The sequence below is a fragment of the Acomys russatus genome, chromosome 1 (assembly GCF_903995435.1).
Source record: "Acomys russatus chromosome 1, mAcoRus1.1, whole genome shotgun sequence".
NCBI classification, from domain to species: Eukaryota; Metazoa; Chordata; class Mammalia; order Rodentia; family Muridae; genus Acomys; species Acomys russatus.
In genome coordinates this window covers 110,910,795-110,932,228 of record NC_067137.1, presented here as the reverse complement: position 1 = coordinate 110,932,228, position 21,434 = coordinate 110,910,795, and the positions used below count along the sequence as shown (strand labels likewise).

The 21,434-nt window shown below is 53.6% G+C and overlaps 1 protein-coding gene across 1 annotated transcript in view; it reads left to right on the top strand.

The window, feature by feature from the left end:
• Itpk1 (inositol-tetrakisphosphate 1-kinase) overlaps positions 1 to 18,585 on the top strand; it is a 141,540-nt gene extending 122,955 nt beyond the window's left edge. Inside the window, exons 7-10 of the mRNA XM_051150728.1 lie at positions 2,345 to 2,510; positions 7,995 to 8,062; positions 13,584 to 13,746; positions 17,451 to 18,585. Coding sequence (XP_051006685.1) covers positions 2,345 to 2,510; positions 7,995 to 8,062; positions 13,584 to 13,746; positions 17,451 to 17,812 — 759 coding nt within the window. The 3' untranslated portion in view covers positions 17,813 to 18,585. The remainder of the gene's footprint in view (positions 1 to 2,344; positions 2,511 to 7,994; positions 8,063 to 13,583; positions 13,747 to 17,450) is intronic.
• Positions 18,586 to 21,434: the final 2,849 nt, after the last annotated feature.

Here is a 21,434-nt window from a genome sequence, read left to right as displayed (position 1 = left end):
GGGGACAGGCTGTGCCAGGGGGTGGCCCTGCCCTGGGAAGGAAGTCATTTCCAGCTGCAAGGGCAGCTGTCTGCTAAGGTCAAGAGCCTTGTGGGGGAATCCTAGCTGCCTGGGTTCCCAGCTGTAGCAGCACCCTGAGGTGCATCTCATGAGGAAGCCAGGAGGGAGCAGGCAGGCTCTAGAGAAGGCACAGCGTTGTTCCCTGTCACCGCTAAGTAGCTCCTCAGCTTTGGGATAGCACAGGGCCAGCTACTGCCAGTGCTGTGTGTTGCCCGCTGCGCACCTCCAGGTAATTACTATGCCTCTCTGAGCATCTGCCCACAGTTATAACGGGAGATTTGACAGTTATGGGGTAAGGGAGTTACCGTGGGAGCTTGCCGTGGAGCCAGGCCCACACAATTGTTAGATTCACTATTGTAGCTGTTCCACGGTGTGATTTATGCATACAGATCTGGGCAGGCCCCTGTTGGGTCACTGGCATTCAACCCCTAGGTGTGGTCATCACACCCCCAGGGAGGCCACCTGGCTCCCAGGTATATGCAGACGCATGTCCTCTGTTGCTGTTCTTCCACTCCATAGCCAGCAGTGTGCACCCCATCCTTAGGCACATGAAGACCCATTGCATATGGGGGGGGGGGCAGGAAGTTTGTCACTTCAGAGAATACCTTCTTTGGAGTGGACGGGGTGGGGGGCCGGTGCTCCTATCTTTCATGAGGGTGGAGATGACACCGCATGCAGAGGGCTGTAGGCAGGAAAAAGGGGGCTTCTCAGGGGGGCCTCTCATCTATATCCCAGCCTGGTGCTCCATGCCTCTGCCTCTCCCAGCTCCATCAACAGCCCTCACTGACCTGGAACCCCTGGCTCCTGGCCATTAGTAAGCTAGTGCACACATATGAGCTCTGCAGAACAGGGCAGGGCAGGGCAGGGCAGGCAGTCCTTCTCTCTCCCTCACATCCCACCTACAACTCGGCACAGCCACATTTGCTGGCAGACATTGCTTCCAGCAAGGAATGTGGGACTGGACAGGTCTGTGCTGGATAGTGTGTGTCAGCACCAGGGGCCTTCAGCCTTCAGGTCCACAGCATCTGTACTCTTTGCTGCGTCCCACACTGGGCCCCTCATTCTTGTAGGAAGCTCGAGGGGTCGTCTCTTGAGACCCCCCCCCCCAGCCCTACCTACCCGCATACATACTGGTTTTTTCACATGGCTTGCATTTTGGCTTCTGTCCTGCCCTGCTGAGCTTTGGCAACGGAGCGGTGTTCTGTGGGAGCTGGTGTCCTGTGAGCCTGACAGCTGGTCAGGTGGCCATCTGTCCAGCCTCCTTAGACCTACCCAGTGGCCCTGGAATGTGCCTGGGCTCTTTCCTGGCCATGAAGTGAGTGATCTGGCTCAAGCCAGTACTTTAGGTGGGCAGGGGCAACCCATCATCCTTAGGGCAGATCAGAGTAGACTCCAGACACAGCTTGTGACGGAAGAGAAGAGGGCACAGTTGCCCTCCCTGCCACACTCAGTCCCCATCAGAGCCTCTATCAGCATGTTTGTCCCTAGAGGAGCTGGAGTCTAGAACAAACTTGTATTCCAGTTCGCTAAGTATCATGTGACTGTGTAAGAGGGCATGGTGGGGTGCCCGTCCTCTCATTGTCCTGTAGATCACTCACTGAAGCTTGCGGGCCCTCAGTTTCTTTACCTGTAAAAGTCTTAGGCACTGTGAGACTGGCACCGGGACACTCAGTGCTTGCAGCAATGGCAAAACAAGAGGCGACTCTGACCCAAGGCCTCCTACTCCCGGCCGGTAGTATCGGCTTCCAGTCTTTATCTTTTGGATCTTTGGTGGAAGGGCCACCAGGTGTCATAAGCAATGACTAGCACCCAACCTAGGGACCCCTCCATCTCCAGAATCACAGTGAATGATGCTCTCGGAAGCTCTGGGGTTCGTGGCCCGCTCAGCTTTACATGGCAGACCCTGTGGATGCAGCGTTTTCCAACCCGACCCCACAGCACAGGCTACTGAGTCCACAGATGTTCCTGCACACTGCTCCACTTACCCTGCCTTGAAGCCCTCCCTCTCTGGGAGTCCTCAAAGAAGGACTCATTGTCCCTGAGGGGATTAGAGGGGCCGCCTTGGACTCCAGGGAGGAGCCCTTCACATAGTCGCCTCCATCCATCTTGGGCGTTAGCTCTTTGCCACGGGGCCAGGGAGAGGTCATGGTGGGGGAGAGTCTATGGAGGACCCCCTTTTTGTACCCACCTCCATCCAGCCTCAGCATCCGCTGTCTTGGGCCATTCAAGCCACTGTGTTGGAAGCTGGTGACCCTGACACAGCCTTTGGCCTTTGTTTCCGCAGATGGCCATTGTGTTCAACCAGGAGGGCCTGAGTGCCATTCAGCCTCCCTGTGTGGTCCAGAACTTCATCAACCACAACGCCGTGCTGTACAAGGTGTTTGTAGTGGGCGAGTCCTACACGGTGGTCCAGAGACCCTCGCTCAAGAACTTCTCCGCGGGCACATCAGGTAATCCACTGCCCCTCCTAGAGTCACCCTGTGCCAGACCCTGGGGCACAGCTGGGATGGATACCCAGTGTCTGTCTCCTCCTGGTATTCCTTGTTATTTCTTGGTTAGGGAGAGCTGTATACAGTAGATGGATTAAAAAGGTCCCGGGAGAACCAACAAGAGACCCTGTGTCATAGGCCCTGTGGGGCTCCAGCCCTCGGAGCCGTTGCCAACTCCACGAAATTTCTGGAAGCTTATTGTCCCCAGGAAGGTGGTACCTTGGCCTACCCAGTGTTGGTACTGAGGAGAATGCCAGAGTGGGTGTGGCCAGCCCAAGGTGGGAGGGGAGGGAGGGAGGGAGATGGTTGCTGGCTGCTCTGCGTGCCACCTTTGCCTAGCGTGTCCGCTTTCCAAAAGAAGACCCGGCGTCTGATTTATCTCCAGTGTCCAGAGTCATCAAAGTGTGACAGGGCTTCCAAAGCAGGCAGTCATGGCTAAGTCACAAAGATCTCTGTAGAGGATGTCGGGCAAGTCCCAGGGGGTATAATCACCCCTGCCATGCCACAGTGAACCTCCCTCAAATTGATAGGCAGGCCTCTAGTGTCCCCCATGTCACCTGGGAGAGGTGCTTGTGTGACTCATTGTCCTTGAGGGTCTTAGAGGGGGCCCTCTCATCTGCCTTGGAGTCCGTGGAGGACCCCTTTCCGTGCCCACCTCCATCCATCTTGAGCATCCATTGTCTTGGGCCATTCAAAGACATGCTGACACTCAAGCTGTTCAGTAGAAGGTTCTAGCAGTTCTGAAGGCCCCTTTTAAGGCAAGGTCCAGAATTTTGGGGGTCCGGGCAATGCCTTTTGGAACCAGCATAGCTCTTTCTCCCTGAGGGTGTCTTGGACACTGGATTTCCCAATGAGGCCTGCTTCTGCCTAGGAGGAAAGAGCTGTCCCTAAGCACCAGCCAGCTCTAGATGAGCAAGCAGCGCTTTCCTCAAGGCCCCAGAAGGCCCTGTTCGGGGACTGCCTGTTGTCAACCCTTCAGGGCTTGTTGCGGTTTCTCCTCCCGTTGTCCCCTCTGAATCTTCCCCTCTTGCTGAGACCAGATGGCCTTCAAAGCGAGGGTTTAGCACAGTCCCATCCTGACACTGGTCCCAGCACTTGTCCGCTGAGATCATGGAACAAGGGCAGTGGTAGACAAATGTCACGTGTACCACCAAGAGATAGTCTTACAGGCTGTGGGACACAGGAGACTAAATTTTTGTTTGTTTGTTTGTTTGTTTTTGTTTTTGTTTTTTTGGGTTTTTTGTTTGTTTGTTTGTTTTTTGTTTTTTGTTTTTTCGAGACAGGGTTTCTCTGTGTAGCCTTGGCTGTCCTGGACTCGCATTGTAGACCAGGCTGGCCTCGAACTCACAGCAATCCGCCTGCCTCTGCCTCCCAAGTGCTGGGATTAAAGGCATGCACCACCATGCCCGACTGAGACTAAAGTTTTTACAAAAACACTTGTTTGCCTGACTTTAAAAAATACATTCATTGAACCTATGAAAGGTGTGTTTATTCAGTTAAGTTAGCACTGGCTGAAGACACCTAGCAGTAGATTGTCACTTAGCATGAAGGGAATCCAGGTCCCATCCCCGCTGTACCCTCCCCCCCCCACACACACATACTCCCACACAGTAGAGTATTGCTTAGCATGAAGGGGTCCATGTTCCATCCCCCCCCAGTACTATGTGCGCATGTGTGCACGCGCAACACACACACACAAGTTATACCTTGCTATGACACACCCATTCCTTTCCTACCCAGATCATTTCATCTGATGAAGTTTGGCATCTAATCTCGTTTCTTGCTCCCATAAAAGCGTGTCTGTTCACTACTTCCCCCTCTTTGTTCTCTTCCTGGTTGTAAAGCACTAGGCCAGTATCTGCCTGTGCAGTCAGGGAGCTTGGAATAGTAAAAGCCAGAACCTGTCAGTGTGTCTTCTCTTGTGATTGTTTCTAGGCCACTAAGCGCCCTGAGGCATAAAATTCAGAGGCGGGCTGGGCATCAGAGTGACATTCACTGAGTCCGTCTGGTCCAGAAGTGGCATGGTCCCAGCTTGCCTGCACATCCTTTGCCTGACCAGGAAGACCTTAGGTTTCAGCAGCCCTTTCTCCTGACTAGTTGCAAAGGGAGCTTTGGGGCTCAGGCTTCTGCCTGGAGCCCACCCAGCCTTTGAGTTCCCTGCTGCACAGTGTGGCAGGTCCCTCAGCTTCCCGTGTGCACCTTGGGAGGTAGATTTCCCGGCTTGGGGTTGTTTCAGACAAGGGCACTTCTAGTCCACAGCTGCGATTCCCCTTTGAGTCTCATGTGCATTTCTGCCCTCTCTGTGTCAGTGTCCAAAGTCAGATGTGTGACCCTGTAACCATGGCACTTTATGGGCACCAGAACCGGAACCCAAGGAGTTTACCAAGAGAACCAGCATTGTGCCAGCCATTAAGGAGTGTGCTCACGTTCTCTGCCTTTGGTTCACACTACCCTTTTGGGGGTCGTATATCAGATACTTACCTTAAGATGCATAACGGGAGAATTACAGTTACAAAGTAGCAACAAAAATAATTTTACAGTTGGGGATGACCGTAGCATGAGGAGCTGGATTAAAGGGTCGCAGTGTTAGGAAGGGCGAGGACAACTGCTCTAGGTGGCTCACGTTCCTTCCTGGTTTCCCTTTCGCCCTGTACCTTGATCCTGAAGCCACATTGCCTTGGGCTCATAGCTTTGTGTAAAGGCTTTACGCCCCCTTTCCTTCCTGGTCCTACGGGTACATAAAAGAGTGGTGCCTCTTCTTTGAAAGGATGAGTAAGTACCTCCGGGGGGGGGGGGGTTATCCTAGTCATTTGATGCTATTGTTGGCTGAGAGCGATATGCAAATGAGTGGATGGGTCTGTGCCTCCAAGGAGACTGCAGCTGGAGATAACCTGGTTTACAATCTGTAGTTGGCTGAGCTGACAGGATGCCTCAAGTCATAAGATGCTGCTTTTATTGAACATGCTGTAGACTCACCCTGGGTGGTGTGCTAGAGGACCAGCCAGGAGCCAGCCAGGCAGGTTTATGAGCAGTGTGTGTTCCAGAGAGGAGTACACACAGGAAAGACATAATTGGAGGGCCGGCTAGAGGGCTTCAGGGGACGTGGGCAAGCGCTGGGACACCTGGTTGCAGTGGCAGAGAGCCCTGTGGGGAAGACCTAAGCTGGGTAACTACAGGTGCTGGCACCTCTGCAGAGTAGGTGCTTAATGACAGGGTGGTTGCACACACCATGGGGAAAGACAGGAGGCTGAAAACAGCCTGGTCACAGCTTAGCTTGCTGAGATATCTGAGCCAATCTGGTCCTATACCCTCCTTTTGAATGTTTTTTTTTTTTTCCTCCCTGAGAGCAAAACCACCTGGTGGCCATCCCCTTGGCCTCCCATTCTTCTTGGAAATTGGGGGTGGCCCCCATGCCAAGTGTTTGTGGAACTAGTCCAGGAGCCGTCACTGGCTGGGGCTCCCAAATGAATAGTTCTCCTGAGAGAAGGAGCCTTGCTGCCTCACACACCTGCTAGCAGAACCAGCTGTCTCGAAGCTTCCTAAGGAGCCAGGCACGTTGCTGGTACCTAGCCACCGCCAACCCATCGCAGCTCCCCTCAGTCTCTTGGGAACTGGCATGGCTGGAAGCTGTTCCCTTCCTCCATCTCTGCTGCACATAGCAAGGTGCTGGGCCTGTTCCTCAGCCCGGGACATCACTTGGTTAGTAGTGCTCAGGCCAGAGTGCCCAGTCAGGATAGAGGGTAGCTTCCCTTTGAGTTATCTATACATTTGATCTGTCCGTATGGGGACATGATCTGGCTGGTGTAGTAGGCACCACGAGTCTCTGGCGCTCTCGTCCTAACACCAGCCAGGTGCCGGTGTGCACTTCATGCCAGCTCCTACAAGCCTCCCTGAGCGTTACTGTGTCTACCTGCTCCTGGTGGCCTGGCCTCACACCACAGGCCTACTCTGCTGTTCTGGCCTTTGCTCTTGGGGACCTATAGAGTCTTGGGAGGGAGGTACCCCAAGTTCAGGATGTTCCAGGAGGAGAAGGCTGGCAGTGCCTGCAGAGGGCCAGAGAGCCATCCTATGTGACAGAGTCCTGCTCTGGCCTCTGGCCTGTCAGGCTCTGCCACCTCCTGAAGGTTCGCTTGTGCCCGAGAGTAGGGACCAGTGGGCGTGCTTGACACAAGTCCCGCAGGGTGTTTATTTTCCTCAGGCTCCTCCCCAGGACCATCTCTCATGCCCCCCGTCTGGACTGGCTCTGGTCGGAGCAGCGGGAGGACTGTCGGGCACACCGGGGTGGCCAGGGGCCTCTGTGCCCCACTAGCGGGAAGGATGCCAGGTACTTCAGCGCCTGCCTGCTTGGCTCTGCCTGAATCACTTCCTTGTGCATGATTTTTACGGCGCCGTAGAGTCGTGGAGCTGCTGGGGGTCATGGCAGCCGCAACAGGCACCTGAACCCTGGCACACAGGCCCTCATCCAGTGCCCATCTTGCCCTAACGCTTGGGGGCCTGGGTCCCAGGGATGATCACCGTGCCCCGCAGGGTGGGGTCCATGACACCTCTTCTGCAAGAACTTAAGCAAGGGTTGTCAGGATTCCCTCGGGGAGGCTTCTAGCCCAGATTGGCCCTGTGCTACTCCTGGTGGGGGTGGGGCTGTGAGGGGGTAATGACCAGGACTCAACCCCTAGGCTTGTGGTTTTGTGATTCTCGCCCTAGCTTGTCCATGCTTCCAAGTGCTTGAGAACATTGCAAACTGTCCAGCCAAGCTTACACACCTCCCTGGAGCAGTCGTGGCTTACGCCTCCTCAAGGACGTTTGTACTAGGGGCATAAATGAACGCACCATCACATTCCGGGGACTGAGCCGCCTCTCTGGTGTCCAGTGGGGCTGAGTGATGGTTGGGTGGCAGCAGCTGCGGAGTAGGCCATGTGGCGTGGAGGTGACTGGGACATCGCAAGGCTTTCCTGGGCGAGCCTAGGGGAGCCTTTGCTCAGGTTCCTGTTAAGTAATTGGGAACCTTTGTTAAGCTCGCATAGGAGTGGCCGCCTGATTGGGGGGTACCTGGACCAAATGACGTTTGGTAGGCTTCTTCACCTCAGGACACTCCAGACCTTTGATATCTGGGTGCATGGTGCCCCACTCCCATTGCTCCCCCGCCCCTTTCCCAGCCTCCTGTGCATACTTAACGACCTGCCCAGCCTTAGGCGCTAGGGAATCCACATACAGTGCTGTAAGAGGGTAGTGAAAGTTTCCCAGAAAACCACTCAATTTTATGTGGGAGGACAAATTGAAACTGGGGTCCTGACTGCGATACAGCTGCGGGTGCCTAGCTCCCAGGAGCCCTGGGCTGCTGCTGAGCCAGAAGCCACCCAGAGCGTTGACTGGGGTGCTGCTGCCCCCTAGTGTTGATCTAATTCACTCTGTGTCTTCTGTTTTTGGTTGTTTTTTCTTTTTTCCCAGACCGCGAGTCCATCTTCTTCAACAGCCACAATGTGTCAAAGCCTGAGTCTTCATCAGTCCTCACTGAGGTATGTGTCTCACCCATGGTGGTCTGGCATGAGACCCCCTGCATGGCAGCCTGGAGAGGGATGTGCCTCTTTCATGGAGTCTTCAGCCGAGCTGTCTGGCAGGCCCAGGGTAGCAGGAAGGACCCTTGTCTCCACACAAAGGGCCCACACAGTCTTGTCAGTGGGCATCACGGCCATGTATGTGTCTAGCGAGTGAGCACAGTGGGCCTGGTGAGGACTGCTTACAGGGAGGCATCCTCGCCCCTGACATCATGGCTGGTATTTAGTGAGCACCAGTACATTAGGCTTGGGTGCAGGGAGGGTACTTAGTGGCCTTGCAGCAGTCTCGTAGAAAGGATGACCAGTTTGGAGACACCACCAACCAAGTTCACACAGAGGCAAGCAGGGATTTGATCCCCACCTGTCTGATTGCAAAGTTGAGTCTTCTAGAAATTTCCTTCCTTGCTAGTGACATAAAGTGCCTTGGGCTCAAATCTTCTGTTTCCTTCAGAAGCTTGGCCTCTGCTGGCTTCCTGCTCTTCTGAGGTGCAGCCAGGTGTTCTGGGAGCTCAGAGTGGGTCCTTTTTCCTCTCCTGGTTGGATTCAATAGCAGAAACTGCCGGTGACTGACCTGGTCTCAGGGCCCTGGCCTAGCCTTGTGTTCCTGACCACTGACCTCAGCAGCCCAGCAGTTCCGTTTTTGTTTGGGACAGGGTCTCACTGTATGACTCTGGCTGGCCTCAAACTCCCAGATCCGTCTGCCTCTGTTTCCTGAGTGAGTGCTGGGATTAAAGGCGTAAACCACTAGCTTAGCTACTTCCTTGTTTGTGTTTCCTCCAACTTCTGCAACTTATGCTAAGAAATAGAGCGTGGCATTGCCAGGGACCTAGAAGGATACTGCTGTCCCTGGAACAAATAGGAAAGCTTTGGATCACCAATTTTTTTTTTAACGTGTGTGTGTGTGTGTGTGTGTGTGTGTGTGTGTGTGTGTGTGTGTGTGTGTATGTGTGAACTAATGTCTCTAGACTTTTACATACTAAGCCATCTCTCATCCATCCAGAGCACCAGATCTTAAGCAGACTCTCACAGAGCTGCCTATGCATACTGAGAGAGAGAGACATAGTAGTGTCTTGTATGCAGTTCTGTTCTCCACCCAGCAGGATCACTGGCCCCCTGCTCCTCCCACAAGGCCACTGAGAACCCTACTCACCATGGTGGCACAAGGATGGTGGCCTTCAACAGTCTTCCAGAGAAGCCATCCTTGATGATGTCCTTGCAAAGTATAGGACTGATGGCTGCGGGGACTATTAGCCTATGCCAGAGGGATGCTCTGAGGGCTCAGAGCAGTGAGCCACCTGAAGTCACCTTCTTGGTGGTAGTCACCTTATTGGTCACACGCCGCTTTGCCATGTATGTCATTGTCACAGAAAGGGTCTACATGAATACAACAGGGTTTGCCCCCCCCCCACACACACACACACACCTGAGGCTCACCACATGGAACCCTTCAGAGATGAAACCTTGTGAAAGGAAAAGAATGCAGAAAGGCAAACAAGCCTTTTCCTCAGGGATGTCACCCTCCAGGACACCTTCAAGCAGAGCTGAGAGTTGATTGTCTTCCCAGGAACCAGTGGCCAGAGCATACTCATTACCCTCTGGTCCCAAAGAGTGCTATGCAGAGACCTCTGTTAACCTTGAAGGCCCGCCTCACCCCCAAACAATTGCCTTTGACAGTGGGCCTAGATTTTTCCCTAAGCTTTTAGACCCCAAACACCTTTCACTATGAGAGTCAGTGCAGGGGAATATATTAAGCATAGGCTCCCAGGTGTAGCTCTGTGGCAGGCGCTTGGGATGCACACACACATACGCAGGCCCGCACGCACGCATAGCCCAGCACTACCGTAATGGGTAAGGGGAGTTATCATGGAGCTGCCTGAGATCTGACCTGAGTTGCATCACCTGCCTGAGCCTCATTTGCCCCTAGAGTATCCAACATCTGTGAGTCACTAGGAGAGCCTGTGTCCGATGTGTGCATCTGTAAGCCCTTCGTGTCAGCTGCCACAGGGGTTGAGGGTCACCAGGTTAACCCACAGGAGCACCTGCTGGACAAGTCCTTTTCTCCTTTCCCAGAACTGCACAGCTCAATTGGCGTGGGTTCACAGGCTCATCTGTATGCCTTGTCCGGTCCCAGCCCCGCTGTTTGGTTTTGGATAATCAGATGGCTTCGGGAGGATTTCTGAGATTCTTCAGCTGAGCTAAGAAAGTGTTTTTTATAAGCAACATGTCATGAGGCCCTGTAACAGGCAGCAGCCAGGGCTGCCTCGCTCCCAGGCACTGCGCCATGAGCCTCAGATATCCGCTCAGCCGTCCTCACTCTCGGCCTAGGTATTTTTATTAGCCTATTCACTGGGTCCAGGAGGGCTGTGAGACAGATCAGGGCTGCATAGTGCAGACAGGAAGGCCAAGGCTGGTCTCTGACTTGGTTGGGATCCTGGGCTGGGCCAACCCACTGACCCAAGTGACCAGGAAGCTCAGGCAGGGCTGAGTGCCCATTGTAGCCAGATGGCAGCTGCCACCTGAGGAAATGCTTTCCCTAGGTCAGGCCCTGGGCACCAGGGTTTCAAGTGAAGGCGGCCTGCTGTTCTGCAGAACAGTGAGGATAGCCGGAACAGCAGGGCATGGATGGGGCACATGTGTTTGTCCCTGCTCAGCATATGTCTGGAAGCCTCCTGTGGTCTGTTTTAAGATCCTTTGTATTAATGACCAGGGCTTTTTTATTTGATTGTTGTCCTAGTTAGGGTTACTATTGCTACGAAGAAACACCATGACCAAAGCAACTTAGGGAAGAAAGGATTTACTCGGTTTATGTTTCCACACCAAAGTTCATCATGAAAGGAAGTCAAGACAGGAACTCAGGGCAGGAACCTGGAGTGGGAGCTGATGCAGAGGCCATGGAGGGTGCTGCCTACTGGCTTGCTCCCCATGGCTTGTTTAGCCTGCTTTCTTTTCTTTTTTTCTTTTCTTTTCTTTTTGGTTTTTCAAGACAGGGTTTCTCTGTGTAGCTCTGGCTGTCCTAGACTCACTTTGTAGACCAGGCTGGCATCAAACTCACAGACATCCATCTGCCTCTGCCTTCTGAGTGCTAAGATTACAGGGGCTTTTTTTTTTTCTTTTTTTTTTCTTTTTTTTTTTAGACAAGGTTTCTCTCTGTAGCCTTGGCTGTCCTGGACTCGCTTTGTAGACCAGGCTGACCTTGAATTTATAGCAGTCCACCTGCCTCTGCCTCCCGAGTGCTGGGATTAAAGGCATGTGCCACCACGCCTGTCTCAGCCTGCTTTCTTATAGAACCCAGAACATCAGCGTGGGATGGCACCATCCACAATGGGCTAGGCCCTCCACCATCAGTCACTAATTAAGAAAATGCCCTACAGGCTGAGGCTGGCCCACAGCGTAATCTTAGGAGACATTTGCTCAGTTGAGGCTTCCTCCTGTCCAATGACACTAGTTTGGGTCAAGTTGTACGGGTGTCTTGTTTTTAGATAGGGTCTCACTTTGTGGCCCTAGCTGGCCTGGAACTCTCTACGTAAAGCAGATTGAAATTGGCAGAGGTGCCCCTTCCCCAAGTGCTGGGATTAACGGTATACACTACCACACCCAGCGTTTTCTGTGCCTTTTAAATTGAAACAAAAATCTACATGTGTAAAATCAGCTACTTTAAGTAGCTTTTTAAAGATTTAACTATTTTTATTGTATATGTATGAGTGTTTTGCCTGCATGTGTGTATAGCTGTGCACCACACACATGCTGTGCCTGCAGAGGTCAGAAGAGGGCGTCAGGTCCCATGTGGGTCCTGGTAGCCGAGTGCAGGTCTTCTGAAAGAGCAGCCAGTGCTCTTAACTGCTGAGCCATCAGTCCAATTCCTAAAGTGAATAATTTAGTAGCAACAGTCACACTCCTGATGTTGTATAGACAACCTCTATTTAGTTCCAAAACAATTCCATGCCCCACCCCCATGAGCATTCAGTCCCCTTTCCTCTCACCCCAGCCTCTGGCCACCTCAGGTCTGACCTCCTTCTGGATGGACTGAAACTCTTCCAGGCACCTTATTTAAGTGGGATCTTCAACACTTAGCTCCCCAAATGATTCCTGTCACTTGGCATGGTTCATGGAAGAACCCCAGCCCTTCTCTGTGTGGATGCACTACAGTTTGTCCATTTGTCTGCAGACGGATAGTTAGGCTATCTGGAAGCTTTGGTCATTGGAAAAGTGCAACAGTTACCACTGGTGTCCAAGGGTCCCTTTGAGGCCTTTTAAAATCTCTAATAGACTTATCTATCAGGGCCCTAAGGTAGTCTGTGCTTTAACCTTTTAAGAAAAAAAAAATTTTTTTTAATTTATTCATTTATGTTTGTATGAAGGGTCAGAGGGCAGTGTTCAGGAGCCAGTGTTCTCTTTCCAGCATGTGGGTCCCAGGAATCAGACTCAGGCCATCAGGCTTGGTAGCAAGAGCTTTAGCCCACTAAGCCATCTCACCAGCCCAATGTGTTTAAAGCCCTTGACTCCATTTCATTTCCCACTTTGGTGTGAACCCATCCGTTTGCCCAGAACTCAGTACTTAGTCACAGCTAGTGGGCACCCTATTGTGACTGATTTATTTCAACATGAGCAATGTAGTCTGTCCCCACCTTGGTGTCCCTCCCAGCAAGTCTAAGACAGAGGCCTAGTCAAGCCCATTGTAAAGACACCCAAATGGAGGCGCATGCCAGGCGCTCTTCTCCGGGTCCACAGATCTGAGAAGTCTCTGGTGGGATTCGGATCTGTGTTCTCATCCACAACCCCTCTTCGGGCCTCTTTTCTTCTTCCTCAGAGGCCCTGGCCCACGGCTGTATGTGAGGACACACGCCTTTCCCAGAAAGCAGAAAACACTGTGACACTGGAGGTGTTGGGGGCAGGGTGGGCAGACAGAGGCCTGTGGAGAACATTGCAGGTTAAAGTCGGGCAGGAGCAACAGCCAGTAGCACCTCTGGGAACAGCCCAGGTCACGTGGGATGGGGTGTTGTTTGCAAGCACCCAGCTCATCACAGCTGGGAAGAGAGTACAAGGGTATCTGGGGACCTGTTACCTGGGCCCTCAGCCTCACTCATGCAGGCTGCCAGCAAAGATGGCTTGATGCTGGGATGCCGGTCAGTACCCCTGTACTCCATCTCTGCCTGGCTGTGTCTGGCCCCCATGCTCTCTTCACTTTAATGTCTGCTTCTATAACAGACCACACCCTTCCTCCCTTCTGTGACCTGGACCAGCCCTTGGCCCGCTATGAGCCCGTTTCTCCGCCTGTTAAGGCACTGGTATCAGCCTCTCCAGTGGTGCTTGAGCACAAAGTCCTCTGCTTCCTGCACCAGTGCCTCCAGGGCCTGGCAGGCTTGGACTTTGGTGGGCTGGTCCCACTTCCTTCCTGGAAGGATGGTAGGGCTTTTTATGAGATGGGTCTACTCTGTATGGCACCTTAGCCACAAAAGCCTGACTCGGGTTGTGTGTTTGACAGCTGGACAAGATCGAGGGTGTGTTCGAAAGGCCAAGTGATGAGGTTATCCGAGAGCTGTCCCGGGCTCTGCGACAGGCACTGGGAGTGTCGCTTTTTGGAATCGACATCATCATTAACAACCAGACCGGGCAGCATGCTGTCATTGATGTCAACGCCTTCCCAGGTGAGCAGCAGGGCTGGGTGATCATGTACTGGCGGTCCCCTGGCTGCCTAATATCTTCCATGGGAAATAAGTCAGCTCAGCTGGGGTTGGGAGAGCCCCTCGTCATTCTGGAGTCTAAGGCAAGTGCTAGCCCCGTGCAGCCTCAGCGGTAAAGCCCCAGATGGTCTAGCTGTGGGGGGTACCACACCTGAGCACCACACAGCACTGTACACTCTACCCCATCTTTTAATCCTGCCATCAGCCTTACCCTGACTAGCCTAATCAGTCCATCCCATTGGCCCTTCCAGACCCAAGGAGCTAAACGGAACTTGGAGAAAAGATTCAGCCCCTATCATTCACAGGGAGGGAGGGAGACTGAGGCCAGCCCAGTAGCAGCATTTTTCTGAGGTCACATAGCGTGGCCCTGCCACCACATTGCCCACTGTCTGCTGCCACAAAGATTCTCCACCCTGCTCCTTGGGACACTTCTAGCTTGGAGCCTGACTCTGCTGAACGTCCCTAGGTCTCCACTCAACCCGGGGGCGGGGGGGCCTGGGGATTACTACCAGCTGAGTCCTAGCCTGGACCCCTTGGGCTGGCAGGGAGAGAGAACAAGTATAACGCACAGAGCCAGCACGCCAAGGCTCATCTCATGCCCTGGAGACCCGATGGCCAGTGGTCTGCATCGTCACTGCAGTTGATGCATGCCTGTCATCTCAGCACTCAGCGGGCTAAGGCATCCTGGGGACTCAATGCCTATATCCCCTAAACGTCCAAGAGTATACGGGAGCCACGCTACAGCATCACCCTCTGGTGTGTAGGTGGTGGGTCCTTTGAGGTCAGCTAGAGTATAGAATGAGAGGATTGCTCTGTGTGAGGAGTGTCAGAAGGGGGAAGTAAAGACGTGGGGTGATCTGAGAGCACAGGCCACTGTTGGGTTGAGAGTGGGGACTTAGGGCCACTGAGAAAGCTTTGGGAGAGCGGGACGCACTCCTCCACCACTGATGGGAAGCCCCTCCCAACAGCCAAATAGATCGCAAAGGCAGGAGAGCCTCTTGTGTATTCAGGGAGACGGTAACCGAGAGCCAGTGTGAACACGGACTCTTCTGCCAGGGGAGCCAAGAGCTGGGCCGTCCCAGTGGACTGGGGCACGGAGGTGGCTTGATAATGCTGCAAGCGGGTGAGCCTAATGCCAAGGACTGGCCTGAGGTTCTTGTCCCTGGGGCCTCCTCAGGCAGAGAGGAGGTGGTGTCCAGGAGGTGCCTTGGTGCACCATCTGTGGTATAGAGATAGTGGCTCTGGGTCCTGCTCGTCCTCAGGAAGCCTGTGGCAGAGCACCCAGCTTGTGAGATCAGGAAGCCTGAGCAGCAGAAGCAGCATGTGCCGGGCAGAAGGACTGCCATGGTCTCTGCTTGCCCATGAGAGGTGACACTGGAAGCTAAGGGACTTTTACCCACGGTTACAGTCCCCACAGGACTGGGACCCACCAATCTAGAGCCTTCGCTCTGACTCTGAGACCTTTGATATCTTAGGATACCAGGGTTCCGATCTTGACCACCTTCTTCACACTGTGGTGGCTCAGGTAACCTTATGTTAGCCCCTGCTTTCACTTCTGTGCAAATGGGAGCATTCCTCATGCTGCAGACGGTTTGCATGGCATTGGGTATAGAGCTGCCAGTGCGCCCTGCTAGTTTTCTCCTCCCCGGCTGACAAACGCTAACCTGCCTCAGCCTATTTACTGCAGCCCCAAGGAGGTGACTGTATACTCACGAAGACTTTCCCTTGTTCTCTGCTGTAGTCTACCTGGTCCTCTGGGCCTCATCTGGGAGCTAAAGCAGAATTGTTACTAGGGAGCAGCCTCCTGGGTTTCCTGGCAACCCGACTGGGCCCTGGTGCTCCGCCCCTCCCTGCATTATACTTGGCCCATGTCTGCCTTGCCTTCCACCCTCTTTCCAGGGCCTAGCAGGATATTGGTTCCTGCCGGGCCAGGGGGGTCGGGGGTGGGGAGGCCTCTGGGTACCAGGTGTTACAGACATACACAAGAGCAAAGGGTCTGGATTAGACCACAGTTCTGTTATGTTACTTAGGAGCTTTGTGGCCTGGGGCCTCAGGGGCCCTAGAAGTCCCCTGAGGGTGCAGCAAAAAGCCAAGGATCATGAAGCTCACAGCCCAGTGGTTGGCACTTCTGACCCCCTGGGCACACCAGCACAGTGGTATCACCATCTTCCCCATTGTGGTTGGCTTCCCTCATCTCCATGTGTATATTGGGGATAGAGCTGTAAAGATGACATTGGCCCCAGGACTCATGAGACAGAAGCAGGCGGATCACTATGAGTTCGAGGCCAGCCTGGTCTACAAAGTGAGTCCAGGACAGCCAAAGCCACACAGAGAGACCCTGTGTTGGGGCGGGGGGAGAAGAAGGTATTGGCATTTGTAGTGAGTTCTGCTTGCCAGCTATTTATCGGCTTTAACATGAGTGCCCTTGCTTCTTAGACAGCCTCAGGCTTCCTCAAAGCCACAGGGTGGGTGGTTTGCCAAATAACACGAGGTGGCCCAGTGGCCTGGCCCCCACAACAGTGCCACCTCAGCTTGTGCCAGTAGTATGAATGTCACTGGAGCACATGCCAAGGCTTTATTAACCTCTTGGTACTCCCTTGGTTACACTGTGGTGTGGCTGTGATCATAGCCAGTGTGTTCCTCCCAGGGGTCGGGGGAGCTGGCACTCACTCCTCAGCCCCAGCCCAATCTGGTAGCATGTACCAGCTCTAATACAGGCACATTAGTTTGTTCAGGGAAGGGGTAGGGGTGGGAGGGGACTCAGCTCACATCATTTTTTGTTGGGAGTCAATAAGTACTCACCACACATCTGAAACCTGGGTAATTCCTGGGGTCTCTGCTGGCATTTGCGTGTGTGTGTGTGTGTGTGTGTGTGTGTAAATGTTCTCCCCACAGGTACTCACCAGCAATTTTTTTTTTCAAGACAGTATAGCCCTGGCTATCCTGGACTCGCTTTGTAGACCGGGCTGGCCTCGAACTCACAGTAATCCACCAGCCTCTGCCTCCCTGAGTGCTGGGATCACAGACATGCACCAGCAATTTTTATGCCAGAAATGGAAGCCTTGGCAGTCTGTTCCTAGGTGCCAGTCCTCAGAGCCTGGGGTACAGACAGCCTTCCTGAAGGTGGTTTTGGGGTGAGAGGGAACAAATTTGGTTTGGGCTGTGGGGCTGCTGGGTCAAATCCACCCAGGTTCTAGCCCTCCTGTGATACTCTGAGGAACCTGAGTGTGAGAGCTGGTCTCCTGTTGCTGTGTGGACAAGAAAGCTCAAGATGGATACAGTGGCCAGGGCCTTGGGTGGTTACATTTCCCAGCTTTCTGTTGCTATAGCAAAATGCCCAAGACATCAACATAAAGAGGAAGGGTTATTTGGGTTTTGAAGGTTGCAGTCCGTGATGATTTCGCCCTGTTGATTTTAGCAAATGACAGGGCAGGTGTTACAGGAAGCAATACCATGATGGGGACATCTTCCAGGCTCTTCCACTGCCTCCCAGCAGCTTCTTGAGCTGAGGACAACCGTTTAACACTGTGGCTCCCACCACCCTGCCTTGTCCGCTGAGCCTGAATTTCCTTTGTCAGTCCCCAGATCCAGGAGTATGTTTGTTCTCCATCCCTCTCCTCTCCTATGCCCTGGCTGATGCCCAGTGCCTTCTGTGTCTCCATCTCCAGGCTATGAGGGAGTGAGTGAGTTCTTTACCGATCTCCTGAACCACATTGCCACAGTCCTGCAAGGCCGGAGCACAGGCGGAGCTGCCACAGAAGAAGTGGCCCCGCTGAGGCACAACAGGCTCCCGGCAGAACCTGCAGCGGGCAGCCTGGCTGGTGAGCGGACGTGCAGTGCCAGCCCTGGCTGCTGCAGCAGCATGAAAGGCCAGGATGCGCCCTGGAAGACTGAAGCCGAAGCAGGCACCATGGGTGCTGGCGGCTCTACCAAGCTGCCCCACCAGAGACTTGGCTGCACCACTGCTGTGTCGCCCAGCTTCCAGCAGCACTGTGTGGCCTCACTGGCCACCAAGGCCTCCTCACAGTAGCCACAGAGCCCAGGACCCAGAGGGGCGGCGCGGAGCATGGAACACACCCACTGGGCAGCAGCTCCAACCGGGAACACTGTTAAGAATTCCCGGTGATCTGATGCTTCTCTGTTTTAATTTTTTACCTGATTTTCTGATGTTATGATCGGAATGAGGGGGGGAGACGAAGCAGAACACCCAAGTGGTCCAGCCTCAAGGATGCCGCCTAATTCCTGCTGTGCAGATCTCCTCACTGAGTTTACACACGCTTGTGTTCTCAACACTAGGTCTGAATGTGAGGTGGGGTGCGTGTGTGTGTGTGTGCGTATGTGTGTTTGTGTGCATGCGTGCGTGCGTGCACATGTCTGTCTGTCTTCATGGCTGCTGTGGGCCAGCCTCTGGGCACCCTAGAAGGAGGCCCATATCTGACCAGGCTGTTGCAGCTAAGTAGGTGAAAGGACAAATGTTTTCCCAGTTCCTCCCAGTCTCCACACCTGCCCACACCCAGACCTCACCCTCCCTCTTTTCCCAGGTGTGGTCTCCAAAGCTAACCCTTGCCCCTGTGCAGCTGACCCTTGCTTCTCCAAAGCCATGGAAGCAGTAGTGCGCCCCTACCACTTACCCCCCAGCTCTGTTTGGGAGATCTGGGTTATAGGAAGGGAAAAGAAGCTTCCTGTGGATGTAGCCAAAGCTCCCTGGCTATTGCTAGTCCTCACTGGCTCCATGGAATACACCAGGCCACTCCTCTCTGCCCTGGCCCTGTTGGCTCACTGGGACCCAGACAGGAAGCTGCCTGGCTCGGAGCCCAGGTGTCTGCCAGAACCCAAGGGTTGTGCTGGGACTTTGAACAAATCATTCCATGAGTCTTCAGGCCTCCACTTCCTTCCTCATCATGTCAGGGTGCCTCCTGAAACGGAACTGAAGGCCTGACCTAGGATTCTAGCCTCAAGAATCCCTGCTTTGTGCCAATACCTGGGTCCCTCTTCTCGGGTGAGAGAAGGCCACAGATAAGGCTGCTCCTGTTCATACATGCCAGCCCCTCATGGGGCAGCAAGGCCCAGCGCAGCCCTGCTGTGTTCATGGCAAGTCACTTGCACTGAGCACTAGGCAAGCCCCCAAGGGAGTTGAGCCCCACTTCAGACTCACTCTGTCCCCACAGCAGCTGGCAGACCACCCACTGGCCCCCGAAGCCCACAGGAAAGGACACCTGTGGAGCCTGGATGAACGGCCCCGGATCCCCAGGGGTGATCTCGTGTCTTAAGATATCAGTTCACTTTGCAAAGAGAAGAACCTTTGGATTGTCCTTAGGCCCAATAAGATGGAGGACACTAGAGGAAGCACCCAGCAGCCCTGGGAAGGCCACTGAGTGGAGCCATGGTGGGGCATCCTTTGGGCAAGGGGAAGCTGGTTGGCTTTCTCGGAAGCAGAACCCCAGGACTAACTGCGTTTACAGGACCTGAGTGTTGAACCTGATGATGTACGTCGCCTTCCCAGGCCTGACCCTGAGTACGCGGGCTGGGAAGCGTGGCCAGCTCTTGCACTGCTTTGTCTCCGGAATAAACTACTGAGATCAAACTGCGTTTCCTACGTGGTCATAGTCTTTAAAGGGAAGGTGTTTAATCAGACAGCTTTGCCTTTTCAGAATAGAACACCCAGTCTCTGCCTTGAGAACAGGCAGGGTAGGCAGTGCCCTGTCCCCTAGAGCTCCTTCCTCCCCAGGGCCACACACGGTAAAGCAGGCCCAGGTATCAGGTAACTACCTCTTGGCGATCAGCACTTTCCACAGGTCTCCATGCGGGTATTGAGGAGGGGAAGTTGCACTTTCCGGGGCCTGGGTCTGCGTTCCTGCAGATACTTTAATGATAACAGAAATGTGACCTTCACGAACGTGACACTGCAAAACACGAGCTGCTGGTATCTGTCCTCACCAAGGAAGATGAGTGGGGTCTGCTGTAGGACTAGATCATTGCTGGTGTCACAGAAGAGTTTGTTTCCACATACCATGGGTAGGCTAGTCTGCAGAACTGGATCCATCAAATCCTTGGGGATTATTTAGGGGACCATCCCTATGAGCCTCATCAATGGAAAAACCCCCTCCCCAGTGGCCATCACTCAGGTTCCACAGCCAGTCAAGACTTCCATAGGTCGGTGGGGGTTCTGGAGAGGGGGTTAGGAGTGCTTGCTGTGCAATCATGAGGGCTGGAGTTCAAATCCCAGCGCCTATGTAACAAGCCAGGCACCCAGCACTAGCTAACTCCAACTCAGAGCGTAGGGGAGAGAGACGGACATCACTGGGGCTTGCTGCCTTCCAGCTGGGCCAAGTAACAGAAGCAGATACCCCAATTTAATTTATTTTATTTTTTTAGCATTTACAGGTGCCTCCACACACAGAATTTTTTTTTTTTTTTAAAGGCCACAGCAAGAAACCAGGTTTTTGGGTTTTGGTTGTTTTGTTTTTGGGTTTTGTTTTTGTTTTTCCTTTGGTGGGGAGGGGTGTTGTTTTGTTTTTTTCAAGACAGGGTTTTTCTGTGTAGCCTTGGCTGCTCTGGATTGCTTTGTAGACCAGGCTGGCCTCAAATTCAAAGCAATGTTTCTGCCTCCCCCTGGGATTAAATGTGTGTGCCACCACGCCCGACTAAGAAAACCAGGATTTTAGCAGCTAGGGGAGGTAGCATCTGCTGGGCAGGCATTCAAAGACAAAAGGACACGGTCACTTTTGTGACCTGATGACTAGCCTCATCTCTAGGTCATTCACACTGGTTCTTGACCATAGAGCCTTGCTGGTGCCCTTGCTGATGCCCCTACAAGGGTTGCCTGCCCTTTCATATTTCCTATAAATCAGTCACTTAGCCAGTGAGACCCCCAACATGCTGTCACCCACTGCCCCCTCTTTCCAGAACTCTCAAGCTGGCCTGAAAGAGCCCACCTGCCGCATGGGTGAACAGGTGCCCTGGCCTTCCGTGGCAACTCCTGGGGTCCCTGAGCCCACATTTTGGATGGGCCCATTGTGATTCCTGCTGCCACCATGGCCAGCCAGGTATAATTCAGATGATGGCTCAGAGCCTCCCCTCAGGGTAAGGCCTATGCCTCACCCCTTTCGCTGTGCCAAGCCTATGCCGGCATACTCTGGGGACGACCCCTTCTGGTGCAGAGAAGGGGTGACCTCCGTAGCAGCATGGCCCTCCTGCCTCCTGCCTGCGTCCTCTTCCTTCTGTTTGTGTCTGGAAGGTTCCTCCTAGTCCTCAGAGTCCTTCTCAGAAATGATTTTTCTCGGATTCCCAGGTCTGATGGGCTTGGCATCTTGTAGGGGACCCTGAGGACATATGAGGGGATATTTCCCTGAGGCTCCCTGCAATAGCCAGCTCACCCGGGGTTTATACAGAGCTCTCCTGCCTGAGGAGCTGATAGTGTCCATGCCTGAGCTTTGTGGTGGCGGCTGTTAGCCTCCCTGTGTATCTTGTGCACATCTGTACGCCAAATGCACTTGGCCCTGTACTGTCTGCAAAGCTGTGCTCTATCCATTGGCTCCCCATTGGGCTGCATTTTTGCTTCCTGGGATATGACAGTGCAGGTGGCCTGTCTTTGGGTTGGGGTCCTTTGGTGACAAGGTGTCCCTGCGTTGTGTTGCCACGTAGTCTTGGTG